The sequence below is a fragment of the Capra hircus genome, chromosome 13, assembly GCF_001704415.2.
Source record: "Capra hircus breed San Clemente chromosome 13, ASM170441v1, whole genome shotgun sequence".
NCBI lineage: Eukaryota > Metazoa > Chordata > Mammalia > Artiodactyla > Bovidae > Capra > Capra hircus.
The window spans coordinates 68,957,398-68,973,063 of record NC_030820.1 but is presented as its reverse complement, the minus strand read 5'-3'; the positions used below and the strand labels follow the sequence as shown (position 1 = coordinate 68,973,063).

Here is a 15,666-nt window from a genome sequence, read left to right as displayed (position 1 = left end):
GCCAGGGTGGTATTGAAACCACTAAGAGGGTTAAAAGGTGCCCTCAAGTACCAGGCTGTGATCCCAAGGTGAGCCAGGCCACCATCACTCCCAAGACAGAAGAGACGTCTCTGAAAGCAGCCTGCACACAGCACAGGCAAGGGCACAGAGGCGCGAGCCAGCCGAGAGCTGCACAGGGGAGAGGAAGGGAGAGCTTCAGGGCAGTGCGGCTGGGAGGGCAGACCTCAAAAGCGAGGCAAAAAGCTCAGACTTTACCTGGTTGGCCACAGAGATCCACTGAGGGCCTCCAAGGGAAGGCAGAAGAGAGAAACCTGGGGACCACCCAGAATCCTGGATCTTTCTTAAATACGCCAAGCCAGGTGACAGGCAAATAGAAAACGGGAGCATCTGACCTTTTTCTAGGACACCCAATATTTATGCGCTTTGCTCATCACCCAAATTTTATTCATTTACCCAAAGAGTGCAAAAAAGGCGCTTGAGGAAACTGCTATAAATCTAGTGCAAGTCACCATGGTAACCTGATTAGCAGCTAAATTAAGTTCATGATTAAGAAGAAATAAATAAAAATAACTCTCCTCCTTGGCTGGGGCTACCCACTGGGCTACTGGCGGCTGAGCAGATGCTGAGGTCTTGGAGGGCCAGAGCCTGGGCCCTCAGAGATGATTGGGCCTCAGTGGGAGGGATAGATTTACTGCAGAGAAGAAGCTGGGAGCTCACATGAGGGTTGATGAGGCCCCTGGTGGCCAGGCTGGGGAGTGCAGACTGTACCCCTCAAGGCTAAAGCTATGGGTCTCAGGAAAAGGGGCCCATATCCTCCAAGACAGTCTTCTTGATGCCCTGGACCAGCCTTCATGTATCAGAGCATCCTTTCTACGTGTTGTCATCTTTCCAGTTCTCGGTCCCCATGTTCTGGTTGTTAGCGACCCCAGTATGCCTTAGACCTGGTTTTGGTCCTGGGCAAGCCCGGTTTAGACGGTAGAAACATATAAAACAGGAACTTTGGACACAGTGTGATAAACGTAAGGGTGGAGGTCAATAAAATGTACTATAGAATAATGGACCAGTTGGGGGACTTCCTGGAGGAGGAGAGTGGTGGAAACTGCTGGAGAGTGCCTACTTCAGGTGAGCATTCTGGGTTTTCTATTTGGAGCTGATTGGCAGGATGTTGGTACCCCAGCACCAACATGGAATGGGCTGGTATTGCCCCTGATGAGACTTGAGGGGTTTTCTTGGGGGCTGGTGCGGTTAACACAGCTCAAGGATCAGCAGAAAGAGAGATATGGGCTTCCCATTTACCCTTTCCAAGTCTCCTTCTGGCCAAAGCAGCCTAGCGTAGTGGTTAGTCAAATAGACTTTGAATCTTCTTCCTGTCTTTTGCTAGCTATAGCCTCTGGCGAGTGATTTTGTTTACTTGAGCTTCAGTCTCATGGTCTATAAAATGGATGGAAAGTGAAAGTCACTCAGTCGTGTCCAACTCTTTGTGACCCCATGGGCTACACAGTCCATGGAATTTTCTCCAGGTCAGAATGCTGGAGTGGGTAAGTTGTTCCCTTCTCCAGGGGATCTTCCCAGCCCAGGGATGAACCCAGGTCTCCTGCATTGCAGGCTGATTCTTTACGAGCTGAGCCACCAGGGAAGCCCAAGAACACTGGGGTGGGGGTGATGAAAGTTTCTATCTCACAAGGTTACCTTGAATCACTGACACGATGCAAGCTAGATGTGGTCCGGGCCCTCACAGGTGGAAAACAGTAGGGTGCTTGCTGCTGTGAGCTTCCTGCCCTGGGGAGGCCTTGCCCTGATTGGGGTGGGGGGAGAAATGCTCCCTTCGCCTCCTTCAGGAGAGATTGCTGCAGGGAGCAGGGGTGATTGACAGCCCCAGCCTCCACCCCTCTGGCTCCCCCAGTGTGTTCAAGCTGAGGTTATATTTCCTCTCCATTGCTCTCAGCCAGTGACGGAGCACAGGGGTGATGCCTAGGTGATCCCCTTCCTACATGATGTGAGGCACTGTCCCAGGAATGCCTCACCAGCCTGGTCGAACCTTTTCTAAAATAGGGCTGTGGTCTGCACGCCTCTCCCCTCCTGCCCTCCTTCCTTGCCCCTCCCCTCTCCTCTGTGTCAGGTCTGCCTCCGTTGTCGGAAGCTCCTCCTGCTCCCTCATCCCTCATCCTTTACAGCTGTGTCTCCAGTAAACCTCTTGTGTGTCTAATCTGACAGCTGTCCATCAGGAGAGCCCCAAAGGACACAGAGGGTCAGGGGACATGTCCCTCCCAGAAGTGGATGTGATGGAGATAAATAGGAGACCCAACAACAGGTCACAGGAGTGCCTATAGGTGGGGGGGTCAGGGCCTTCAGGGACGCCATGTCTTGTCTCTCCATGTCTTGCTTTCAAGCCTGTGTGTGTGCGTGTGTATGTGTGTGTGCGTGTGTATGTATGTGTGAATGTGTGTATGTGTATATGTGTGTGCACAGTCCATGCTTCCATCACTGCATCGACCATAGCGTAGTGACAAAAAATTTTTTCACCAGAAGAAGATGAGTTCCCGTCTGTCCCCCGACTTAGTCCTGCAGAAGGCCTTGTGCACGGTAGATGCTCAGTTAAAATAATCCGAGTTTCTACGGGAGCTCTATCTAGCCTACATTTTTCTTTGAACCAATGTTATTTTCATTTTCAGGTATTTTGAATCCCATCGCGTTAGCTTATTTAAGCTCTTTTATCCTTTGTTTTTGTGACAAAGTATGTATGCATTTGTTATTTAGTCGCTAAGTCATGTCCGACTCGTTGTGATCCCATGGACTGGAGCCCACAAGGCTCCTCTATGGGATTTCCCAGGCAAGAATACTGCAGCGGGTTGCCATTTTCCTTTCCAGGGCATCTTCCAGACCCAGGGATTGAACCCATGTCTCCCGCATTGGCAGGTGGATTCTTTACCACGGAGCTACCGGAGAAGTCCATCTGTGTGTGTGTGTGTGTGTGTGTGTGTGTGTGTGTGTGTGTGTTAGTCCCTCCGTCGTGTCTGACTCTTTGTGACCCCATGAACTGTAACCAGCCAGGCTCCTCTGTTCATGGGATTCTCCAGGCAAGAATACTGGAGTGGGTTGCCATTCCATTTTCCAGGGTATCTTCCCAACCCAGGGGTCGACCCTGGGTCTCCTGAATTGAAGGCAGATTCTCTACCTCTGAGCCACAGGGAAGCCCAGGACAGCCACACAGAAGGGTGACAGCAGCCTTGCCAGCAGAGCCTTTAAGCCGCCCCTCAGTGTCTGCTGAGCCCTCGGCCATTCCCCTTTCCAGAAAGGAGCCAAAGGAGCTTGGTGTTTCTCAGCTCAGCTGGACAGGATGAATCTTCTTTGGGTCCCCTCCTCTCCTCCCAGCCTCAGCCACCATCTCTCCCTCCCTGCTCAGCAAGATCAGGGAAGCTGCAAACCCAACCCTTACATCAAAAGGGAACTTGAAAAATACTTGGAGCAAAAACTGCTAACTGTGCATCCTTGCTCCGTGCTGCCTCTGATATTAAATCAGGAAATGGCACTGAACAGTCGCTCCAAACACAGAAACAGGGTTGTCAACACAGAAACCAAAAGCAATCTCTAATGGGCAGAGGTGAAAGGGACCTGTCGTGGGGCTGGGATGAGGGGCTGAGACCGAGGAAGGGATCCCTGAGCCGGGCTTGTCCGTGCCGTTTCTCCAGCGTCTAGAATAGAGCCAGACTCCCAGTCCTGGGCATGGAGAGTACCTTGTCTCCATGAGAGATAAATAAGAAATCGAGCATGTTATTTAAACCTTTGGGATGCTCCTTTTAATTTCTACAGATATTTACTGAGTGCCTATGATGTGTCCAACAATGAAACAAATGAAAAAAAAAAAAAGCCTCCCCATTTGGATGATCTTCTAGCTATGACTGGGGTCTGACTCTGGCATGGCAAGTGTTGGCTCCTGAAATAGCCTTTCGGAAATAGCCCACCAAATGCCTGAGATGGTACCTCTGTTCCGTGTCTTTGTTTGGGCTAAGCCTAACCCTGGATCTCCCTGTACATCTATGATACATTTCTGCTCAGCCTTCAAAGCCTTAGTTAAGTGCAGCCTTACCAGCCAACCCTTCCCCTAATCTCCTCCAACAGAACCAAGAGCTCATTTGTTGAGGATCTGGCTGCATTATAGATGCATCGTCACCACACTTCTCCATCTGCAATGGCAGGGTTTGCAGCTCCCTGGAGGGGAAGAAAGAAGCCATGCCCATTCCTTTGCCTCATCTCCCAGTACTAGTCACAGAATGCACTGTGACTAAAGCAGAACTGAGCAGAACTGAGACAAAAAATGAGAAACTGTGATAAAACCCGTTGGTGGTGTGGCTGTGGGAAACAGGTTACTTTCATATATTTTTGGTGGAAAATTCCAAAGGGCCAATCTTCTTAGAGGCTAATTTGCATGTTAACATTACAAATGTGGTCATCTTTCTTTTCATCCAGCAATTTCATTCCTTACTATCTATTGCAGAGACACACTTGCACACATGCAGAGAGGAGCATGTAAAAGCAATTTGTTGCAACATTGTTTGCAACTGTGAAAGATGGAAAAGAGCTTAAATGTCCATAAATATAAGACTGGATAAAAAACTACAGAGCATCCATTGGACAAATTGTTGTGCATTAGTTAAAAAGAAAGAAGTAGATCTCGCTGTATTGACACAGAAGTTGCTGAGTAAAAATAAAAAGTGAGTGGTAGTTTTAGACATAGATGTTAAAACTACATTGTTGCATTTTTTACAATGAGAAAGTAGGCTTGTATATCTTGTATAATTCATTTTTGAAAGAAGAAAGGGAAGAAAGAGATGGAGCAACCACTGTCACTCCTGGCTGAAATAAGCACGGGCTCAGGATGCAGTCAATATTATTCCTTTCATCAGCCCTTGACAGCAGTTTCAAGCCATGAGAAGGTCCCACACAACTTCCCCTGTGCCCAGAAGCTTACTCTCTGAGCTGTGATGAGAATGTGGTGGGAAGCTGGAGTCCTGGACCCCTGAAGAACATCCAGGTAGAGGAGATGGGAAGAGGGGAGCTCGGTGGGATGGAATCACTCACATCAACCAGATTTCTCCCGACTTGGTCCTTGCTCTAAAGAGAAAGGGTAAGGATTGGTTTAGGAATGATTGTTAACTATCGGAGAGGAGAAGGGCATTCAGGAAAAGCCCAAGGGTTCTGAGATATCATATTGCAAGGAAGCATCTGCGTTTGTCTACTTGTTAATCCCCTCCTTCTTCCTTCCCTCCCTGCCCCCTTCCCTCATTCTTCCTTCCTTCCTTTTTCTCTTTCTTTCGGTCTCTATCTCTTCCTTCTTTCTTTCTTTTTTTCCTTTCTTCCACAACTCTAATCCTGTCCCTCCTGGTACGAGACACAGAGATAACTCCATCACAGCATTTTTCTCTAGGATCTCATGGTCCAGTTCTACACAATTTCTCAAAGCGTGTTTCTTGGACCCCAAACATCAGAACCACCTAGGGAACTTACGAAAATGCAAATGCCTGGGTTTCACGTAGACCCATAAAGCTGGACTGTAGTCAGGAATCTGGGTTTGCAACATGTTTTCTCAAGCAAAAGACATTGGGTTGAGTTGACCGAAGCCTCTCCTTGACCTTCCTGGTATTATCTCCTAAGGCTTAGCTCAAGCTTGACAACCACGTTGTGAGGTCAACCCTGATTCAGCTAGGAGAGGGAAGGAATTGAGGGGGGCCCTGCCACGTGACTCTAGTGTGTCTATTTCTGCCAGAGTGACCACAACCTTGCTTTGGCTCCTGGACTCGTCTTTCCACCTCCATTCCCAGCTGTATCACAAGTCCCTCTAAGGTTGAGAAGAGCCACAACAGACTACCTTGTCTAAGGCCTTCAGAACCAAGGGACTGGCTCGTTTTTGGCAAGGGAATGGCAGGTGCACACGCCTGGTGGAAGACAGAGCTTGGGTTATGGCAGGGCTTACAGAAGTGTACTTGGAGCATTTGTGGGGCAGTGGGGGGGACAGGTCCAGAGAGGGATGAGGTGGGAGAAGTTGGCAAGAGCAGATAAATCATTCAGGGCTTGAAGCCCATGCTAAGGAGTTTAGCTCTTTGTCCAAATGTCGAAGGAATCTGTAATTAAACCCAGGGGAGGGGTGAAGTTAGAATAATCAGATTCACAGGAAAACTGGTTCTACTATACTGTGGAGAAAACGAAAGTCTGAGCCAAGACTGTAGTTATCTAAGCAAAAGAGGAGGGTGGCTTGGATGAGGATGAAGGCATTGGACAGAGAAACTGAGGTCTTAAGCGATGGTTGGGAAGTAAGGGAGGAAAGACCCGGCCCTGGAGAGCAATGATGAGGCTCTAGAATCTCTAATGCTGTCCTTCCAGGTCTTGGGGAGGGAGTGGGCAGGGAGGAGCCCTCCTGGTCCTCCTCACTGGCCTTGAGTGACAGTGAACTTCTCATCAGCTTCGAGCCACCTCCGCCCATTCCACCACCACCATAGGGATGGATGGATGGGGGCTGAAGGTCAAACAGGCTGATGGTACAATGCAGGACAGAGGTAGGATGAAGGATCAAGGCCATGATTAGAGGTCAGGCTGTCCTTTACCAAAGGACAGGACCTTGGAGAAGACTCTGCAAACTCTCTCCACTTTGGCTTGTATCCTGCCCCAGTTTCTAACTTCCATCCTCCAGCCCCATCCCTCAGGGAAGAGGAAAGAGAGCAAGAGTGAGCTCAAGGATGTTTGAGTGCCATTGGCCAGAGGACTGACACGTTCATCACTGCCTGGATAATTGAGATCTTGGCAGAGACTTGGCAAGGTCTAGAGGCTCAGCCGTGACCTGAAAGGAACCACCAGGTCTCTGGAAAGCTGGAAATCCTGACCCAGAGAGCAGCTGAAGTACTGTGTTGACACTAGGTTCCTGGGTTGCCACCCAGTCGAGGTCAAGACCACAGGCTTCATAATGTTCAGGGTACTGGACTCAGGGCCTGAAGCTCCAGCTGGTCACTGCTGTGTTGCTAAAGAAACCACTTGCCTCTCTGAGCCTCCTTCTTTGTGTAGGGTGGTGATAATCCTCCCCATCTCCAAGGGCAGTTGTGGGGACTGAACAAGTTGATAACACTCCGGACACTGCTATACATCTGTATTTACTTACCTGCCTACCTATCTCTGTAAAACAAGGATAATCATAGTCCCTACCTTATAGAGTTGTGAGGACTGAAGGAAAAAGTGAAGGATAAAGGCTTTCAGAATCTCTGTACAGATGGGTGTGGATATTATTATTAAATATCCCATCTATATTGGAAGCTAGCGGGGCTTCCCTGATGTCTCAGTGGGTAAAAAATCTGCCTGCAATGCAGGCGACACAGGAGATGTGGGTTTGATCCCAGGGTTGGGAAGATCCCCTGGAGGAGAAAATGGCAACCCACTCCAATATTCTTGCCTGAAAAATCCCATGGACAGAGGAGCCTGGTGGGCCACAGTCCAAGGAGCTGCAAAGAGTCAGACATCACTGAGCAACTAAGCCGACACTGGAAACCATACTGCCCAGTGGTCATCTAACACAGTGCTGTCCAACAAGAAGAGAATATAAGCCACAGATGCAATTAAAATCTTCTAGAATTCACATTAAAACGAAGTAAAAAGAAGCAGGTAAAACAGTTTAAGTGATAAATTTCCATTCCCAGCATGAGTCTGGGTCGTGGGGGAGTGGGGGGAGTCCCTGCCCCTAGGGAAGGAAGCTAGGAAAAGGCTCTGCAGAGTTGGGGTATCGGAATCCACTAAGTCCTTTGGATGCATAAGGCCGCCAAGACCCAGAAACCCAAGAATGCCTTTTAGGAAGCATTGGGTTGGAATTCGATGGCCACTGTGTGCAGCCAGGAACAGTGGAAATGACAGCTGCCTTTGGGAAAGAGGAGGAGGAAGGGAGAATTATCTGCTACCTCTTCTTGGAAGCCAAAGACCTGGGGAAACTCAGAGGGAGTGCGAGTGAAGGAATCTCCTCTTCCCAATGGGCTTCGCAAAACGTAGGGGAGATTTCAGGGCTCCTTGGAGGAGACAGGTGATCCGATATCTGGGAGATGCAAACGCATAAGGCAGAAGCCTGGCGGGGGGGGGGGGGTCCCCTGACTCAGGTGCCTGCCGGGCACAGCGCACCCTGGGGCCCTTGGAAACACTGGCGTCCGATTGGCGACCGGGGATAGTACAATCTTGCAACCTACTTGGCACCGAGGTGGGGAGTTGCCGTTTCCGTGATTCGAAGCATTCCCTGTGGCGGGCTTCCCTACCCAATACGCGCACACACACACACACACACACACACACACACACACACACACACACCCCTCCCGCACCGCCTCCCATGGCACCCAGGCATGCACAGAGACGCCCACTCCCACACCAAACACCTGCAGCCCTCTGGAAACGAGTGTACGGTGCACGTTGGGGCTGAACGCGGCTGCGGGGAGTGCCGCGCTGGGTTGGAGGCGCATCGGAGAGCGCGCGGGCCACTCTCGGGTTAGCGGGTGGGTTGGGGAGGGGCGGAGGGAGCCGCGCCAAGATCCTGGGACCCGGCAGAAGGCGGTGGACGTGCACTTCCCTTCAGGAATAACTTTTTCGCCCATCCCCACTCCGGTGTCCGGAGGCTCCTCTGTGGCTCGGACGCGCACAGCCTCCTTGATCACCATCTGTAAGCTGAAGAATTCCAAGGTGGTGCGCTCAGAAGGCATCGCTCCTGACCCCACCCGGGGTGGGTAGGGAGAAGGGGTGAAAACTTCAATTTAGAGTTTGCGGGGTTAGAGACAGCAAACTGTTCAGAAGACACAGTTAATATATTTGACCCTGGCCGCCACCAGTCCTGCTTGGCTTTCCTTCAAAAGAGGCTTCCTGGCCTCCTTCCCTTCACGTCTCCTCTAGTCCCACTAGCCCTTCTCTTTTATTCCTTTCTTCCCCTCACTCCCTATCCCACTCATCTTTCAGGGATGGGGTGTAGCCTCCGGGTACGCCTTGATGTGGATCCCCGCACGCTGATCCCTACAACCCCCACCCCTTCTCGCGCGCTGGGTTCGGAGAACAGGCACCCGCGTTGGCTGGCAGGGGAAAGACGCCACTGGGATTTGGGGCGCCGCGACCCCGTGGCAGAGTGCAGCAGGAGCCAGGGTGGGGAGGCCGGGCCGCCCCGCGAGGTCGGCTTTTCTGCATTGGCTTTCACTCCGGAGTAACACGCCGGTCTGCTTCACTTTTATCCAGTTTCCAAGTTTTGGGTGGAGGTGGTTGGGTGCAGGGTGGATAGAGGAGGGCTGGCTATTGGGAAAGGTGGATCTTAAACTGTACAGAGACAGCTAAGCCAGAGCCCAGGGGAAGGGAGGGACCGAAACGGGAGACAGAGGCTCAGGGACAAAGAGGAACGCGACCGCCCGGACAAAGCCTGAGTTCTAGACGCTTGGAGAGCGCGGCGGGATGCCCGCAAGCGAGCAGGAGGCTAGAACCCAGAGGGCTGGGGCGGAAGGAATCTTCAGGCCTCCATGTAGCACACTCCTGATACTCAGGTTGGGTCCTCGACAGTAAGGGTCAGACAGACCCGAGGGTCCACCAGGAGGGGCCCAGACCGGCCGGGCAGCCTCAGTGCTCTCTCAGAAGGCCGGAGTGCGCGCGCGAAGGAGGGAGCTGACGGATAGGATTCAGTGGCACCGGGAGAGCCCAGTGCGTGTGTCCGGCTCTGGCCGCCAGGAGCCTGAGCCATAGCCTGCACAGATCCGAGAAGGCCGACCCAGTGTAGCCTCGAACAGTGCCCCTGCGGAGCCGCGATCTGAGTGCGCTCTGGCTGCCGGAGAACGAGGCAGGGACCCGTAGGGTGCGTGTCCGCAGCGCCCACCTTCGAGCAGGGGCGGGGCGGCGGCATGGCCCGGACTCTCCTGGGAAACAGCCTAATCGTTTCTGCGGAGAGCACGCTTCGCGTAGAGGATTGAAGACCGGCTCTTTCAGCATTACAGTTGCTGATCCAAACCTTTCAGTCCCACTTTTAGTTCAAATATATTAATTTTATTAAAAATAGACGGCCCAGGGTCACACCTCACTCCAGTCTTACCGGGGGCGCAAGAGAACAGAGTTTTCAAAATTGACTGGAGGCAAATATTTTACCTTCTCACACTTAAAACACCACATCTGGCCGTCGCCGCATGAGCGTGCCCACCTGATTCTGGCGTCGGTCTTGCGGGGGGGTGGGGATCCTGCATAGGCGGCGGCCGGGACACACTCACCCAGCGCGCGCTTCTTCTGTCTTTTGCTGCGCTCGTGCAAAGTGGAAGAGCAGAAGGCAACGCCGGAGGCGGGTCGTGTCTCCGGTTACAGCGAATTCGCGATTTTCCCGGCTTCTGCGCCCTGGCCGGGGTCTCCAGAGCTCATATTTCGGGCCACCCTGTACCCGATAGAGAAAGTGCGCAGCGCCCAGGCACTGTATGGATGCTTCGGTGCGGTGCGCTCAGGGGTCTCCGTCTGCGCTCGCGGTTGGTTTCTCATCGGACAACCCTGGGGCCCCTCGCTGTGGCGTTTCCACTTTCGGCCATCCGTCTAATTCGGCCTAGGACCTTCCCGTGCGAGGAGCCGCCTCCAGGCATCCCTCCCTGCTCCTCCGACCCCTGACCCCCCGGAACCGGAGCGCGGAGGTTCATGGAGGGAGATCAGCGCAGAACTCGGGGCTGAGGCGGAGGACCGAACTGAGAACCTGTGCGTGGCTCTAGAAGAAACTGTCTTGGGCTCCGGTGCACACACAGACTGCGTTCCGGGCCGCCTTGGGTTGGGCCGGTTGGGAAGACCCAGCTGGGTCCGAGTGGTCAGTCGAGCCTTCCCGCTGCGGGCCCCGCGATTCGGCGCGTCTTTGCGCACAGTGGCCACTTGGAGTCGCACTTTATGCCTGTTTGAGCCTCTCCTTCTCCGGCTGACGCCGGGATCTGCTTAATCGTTACAAAACGTTCAAACAAAAACAGGGCCGGTTTCCCAGCAGCCGGGAGCCACCCAGAGCACCGTCCTGCACTGGCCTCAGTGCCCAGCCATGGAGAACTCAGTGGATTCTCCGCGTTTGGCTGGAGAGAGGGCTTCGAAACCTTTGGACCAGCTCTTCTCCCGCTCCCTTCATCTCATGCATTTGTGGGTGGGGTGTGCGGGGAACCGAGGCCGATCTCAGGACTCGGCCACCGCACCCGCCAGGAGGAGGACAGCTCCCGCTTGGCCTCGAGGAGGGTCCCCTGAGACTGAGTTGGATTTGAACACAAATCTTGGAGTCCCAACCCCGCCACCCCAACACACAAATATGCGCAGACTTGCAGAAACACAGCTAGGCACTGCACACACGAGGCCGCTCGGCACACGGTGAATCTCCCACCGAGCAGGGGACGCTTGGGAACAATGGACTCGAGAGGTGTCGTCCCGGCGCTCATTCTGAGCCTCTGGGGCTTGGGGGACACGGGTTGGGGGAACCAAGGGTAAAGAGGGAGGAGAGCGCGCGAAGGAAGTGGTGGAGGCGGCGGCCAGGCCTGGGGCAGGGAGGGGGCGCGCACCGAAGGCGAGCGGGCGGGGGCCGGGACACCGAGGGGGTGGGGTGGGGGCTGGGCCCGGGCCGGCGGTCCCTCTCGGCTTCAGCCCTCCGCCAGGCCTCGGCGGCTCTCCGGCTGCTAGCGCCGCCAGTCAGCTGACTCGGGGGGCGGAGGAGCTGTCAGGCGCGCCCCGCCCTGCGCCGCCCGGCAGCGGGGCCCGTGCAGCCATTGGCCAGCGCGCCGGGCTGCCCGGGCCCCCGCGCCCCGGTGACATCAGGGAGGCGATAAAAGGCAGCAGCGGCGCCGGATCCCGCACAGCTGCACCGCCGGGCTGCGAGCGGCTGCGATCCAGAGAGCCCAAGAACAAGAGAGCTAGAGAGCGAGCGGCTGGCGCTTGCCCGGCGCCTCCCCTCCGCCCAGCCGCGCGCCCCGCTCGCTTCTCCACCCACTCCCGGCCCTGCCCGGCCCCGGCGCGGCCACAGCCCCGAGCTCTAGGGCGGCGCAGGCAGGCTCGGGATTCTCCGGCGCGCCGCCGCGTCCCCAGACAAAGGCTTGGCCGGCGGCCCCGGCCCGCTGCGCCCTCGGCTCCTCGCCTCTCGGGCTCGCCGCTCTTTGCCCCGGCTCCCGGCTCGGCGCGTCTCGGCCGGCCGCAAAGTTTCCCGGGCGGCGGCGGCGGCTGCGCCTCGCGTTAGCGATGGCCGCGGAGCTGAGCATGGGGCCCGAGCTGCCCACCAGCCCGCTGGCCATGGAGTACGTCAACGACTTCGACCTGCTCAAGTTCGACGTAAAGAAGGAGCCGCTGGGGCGCGCGGAGCGCCCGGGCCGGCCCTGCACGCGCCTGCAGCCAGCCGGCTCGGTGTCGTCCACACCGCTCAGCACGCCGTGCAGCTCGGTGCCCTCGTCGCCCAGCTTCAGCCCCACCGAACAGAAGACTCACCTTGAGGACCTGTACTGGATGGCGAGCAACTACCAGCAGATGAACCCCGAGGCGCTCAACCTGACGCCCGAGGACGCGGTGGAGGCGCTCATAGGCTCGCACCCAGTGCCCCAGCCGTTGCAGAGCTTCGACGGCTTCCGCGGCGCGCACCACCACCATCACCACCACCACCCACATCCACACCACGCGTACCCCGGCCCCGGAGTGGCTCACGAAGAGCTGGGCCCGCACGCGCACCCGCACCATCACCACCACCACCAAGCGTCGCCGCCGCCGTCCAGCGCGGCCAGTCCCGCGCAGCAGCTGCCCACTAGCCACGCCGGGCCTGGCCCGCACGCGGCGACCGCGGCGACGGCGGCTGGTGGTAGCGGCAGCGTGGAGGACCGCTTCTCCGACGACCAGCTCGTGTCCATGTCCGTGCGCGAGCTGAACCGCCACCTGCGGGGCTTCACCAAGGACGAGGTGATCCGCCTGAAGCAGAAGCGGCGGACCCTGAAGAACCGGGGCTACGCCCAGTCGTGCAGGTATAAACGCGTCCAGCAGAAACACCACCTGGAGAATGAGAAGACGCAGCTCATTCAGCAGGTGGAGCAGCTTAAGCAGGAGGTGTCCCGGCTGGCCCGCGAAAGAGACGCCTACAAGGTCAAGTGCGAGAAACTCGCCAACTCCGGCTTCAGGGAGGCGGGCTCCACCAGCGACAGCCCCTCCTCTCCCGAGTTCTTTCTGTGAGTCGTGGCCGCTCCCGGCCCCCGCCCTTGCCCCGGCCCGGACTCCCCCGTCCCGTATCCCCAGCCCCGGACTCCCCCGGACCCTGTCCCTGCCACGGCCCCAGCCTTGACCTGTTCGACTAGAGGGAGGAAGGGCGCGCGGGACGCGGGCGACGGGAGGGCGCGCGGGCAGGCAGGGGACCTTGGCCAAATCGAGCGCGGCGCGCGCCAGCGCCGCCCCCTAGACTCGAGCAGAGCCAGAGAGAGGCGAGGGGGTGGGAAGTCCCAGAGCAACTTTTCTCCAGGCTGGAGGGCGGCAAGGCATAGTCGCGAGGAGTCGCCAAGGCCGTCTGGAGACTCCTGGCTTCCTGAACTTTTGCGCGTTAAGCCGGGGCAGCTGCCTCGCAGTCCGGAGCGTAATCCAGCCCAGCAACAGAGCAGCGAGGAGAGGAAAGGAGAAGGGACCCTGGCGGCCCGTTCCGGCAGGCGCGAGGCGAGGCTGAGCGAAGGAAAGACAGAGGCGGACCTCTCTGTCCAGGGTCCCGAGAACACTGGCTTTCAGCCCCGAGACGCGGGCCTCAGTTAGGACGTTCTGCGCGCAAATCTCATCAATTTTATTGCCTGCTCGATTATATAGAAAAAAATACGAAAATCTGCATTAAAAATATTAATCCTGCATGCTGGACATGTATGGTAATAATTTCTATTTTGTACCATTTTTCTTGTTTAACTTTAGCATGTTGTTGATCATGGATCATAACCCCCTTGTTTTCTTTGGGTGAGAAGGATCGCAGTTCGGAAACTCCGGCGGGCGGCCGCTTGTCCGGTTGCAGTCTATCGGCTGTCGGCTTGTAAATACCCGCCCCGCCAAACCACTTAGAGAACGTGGCAGCAAGTGGAGTGTCTTTGTTTGGGTTTATTATTACGGCATTTTTTTTTTCTTTTGTAAGTAAAAAAAACAAAAGTTCTGGGTATTTGCATCAGAAAACAACTTTGTCTTGGGGCACCCTTGGAAGTTGCATGTTTTCCCCCCTCCCCCACCCTCTTTGGTCCTCCCTTCCTCCCCGACTGTTTGACTTTTCAATTTTTTGATGGGAGAAAGAGGACTGGGGTCCCAGTTCCTGAGTGCCAGGGCAGGGCAATTGCTGAGTACCAGTGTGTGCAGAGTTTCACACTCGGGATGTGCAGGAGTGCCCTCCTGTCAGCTGGTCTTAGGGCTCAATTGACACCCCTAACAAGAAAAGGAAGGAAAGCAGGTCTTGTTTGCCTTTCATTGCAACCAGAATCACTCCCAGGGTCCCCATGACACCCTCCAGGCCGGCACTCATTGCTGGGGCCAAAGAGCTCCTAGGGCTACCGGCTTCACCAGCCCGGACAGCCCAACTTATGTTGAACCAGCCGCCACACTCAGAAAGTACTAGAAACCCCAACATTGGCAAGACATTTTGCAACTTTCAAGTGCGTTCTTTAGATCTATATGTTATGTGTGTTTTCTTTCCCTGCTTTGGAGATGGCGGGCGAGTTATTGGTGGTATAACCCCTCCCCTACCCCTTCAGTTGTATAGTAGTTATAGGGAAGATCTGGGTGGTTTTCTTTATTATTACTTTTTTTCTCCCCTGCAGGTCAGTAAGAGGATTTAAGTTGCACTGACAAAAATACCAAAATGAAAGCGTATTTTTTAGTTCTCATTTGAAATTGCTGGCGCTGCTGGCCGGATGCATTTTTGAGTTTGTATTAGTTGATAAATTAACAGTAATAACAAGATTGTATGAACCGCATGGTGCTTGCAGTTTTAAATATTGTGGATATTTGTCCTGCATTGGAAACGAGCTTCGGTTTTTACAGATTCAACTGTGTTGAAATCAAATTTGCCACAACAGAAATTGTTTTTATTTCATGTACAATAAGGGATCAATTTCAAACCCTGCTTATGATATGAAAATATTAAAACCTAGTCTATTGTAGTTTTATTCAGACTGGTTTCTGTTTTTTGGTTATTAAAATGGTTTCCTATTTTGCTTATTAAAACCATGGAAATGGTGTTTATTTAGAGGATTCTGCGTTCGCCTGACTTTTCTTCTCTTGCCTATTCAAAAGTTGACCCAATTTGAGGGGCACTCTCACCCCTCCCTTGGCCAGTGGAGAAATAGCCCAAGTCTGGGCAGACCTCTCTGTTGAGTGTGTGAGTGTGTGTGTACCTGAGCCTTAAATGTGTTTCTGCTTCTCACCCTAGGTACCGACACCGGTCAGGAGCCGGTGTTCGTGAGCAGAGAGGGGGCACATGCCACTTTGGTGGAGCTTTCAGGCTTGGGCACCAGGATTGGTCTACTAGTCTGCTGGTTCTGAGGTTGGCCAAAACCAGGAAGCTGGGAGTTGTCACCCTGATGGGGAAACAGGGTATTTCTGGCGATCAGGCTTGCCGGCCCTGCCGTGTCCAGCCTGGTGCATTGGCTGGGGGCAACCAGAATTGCCCTAGAATGCCTGCTCTGAGTGGAGGCC

The 15,666-nt window shown here is 54.6% G+C and overlaps 1 protein-coding gene across 1 annotated transcript; it reads left to right on the top strand.

The window, feature by feature from the left end:
* MAFB (MAF bZIP transcription factor B) lies at positions 11,837–15,137 on the top strand. Its single transcript, XM_018057866.1, has one exon. It carries the CDS (start codon positions 12,217–12,219, stop codon positions 13,186–13,188), a length of 972 nt encoding a protein of 323 aa, XP_017913355.1. The 5' UTR covers positions 11,837–12,216; the 3' UTR covers positions 13,189–15,137.

Excerpts from the sequence above, each read along its gene's own strand:
- MAFB (XM_018057866.1), top strand. The coding sequence starts at position 12,217 with ATGGCCGCGGAGCTGAGCATGGGGCCCGAGCTGCCCACCAGCCCGCTG.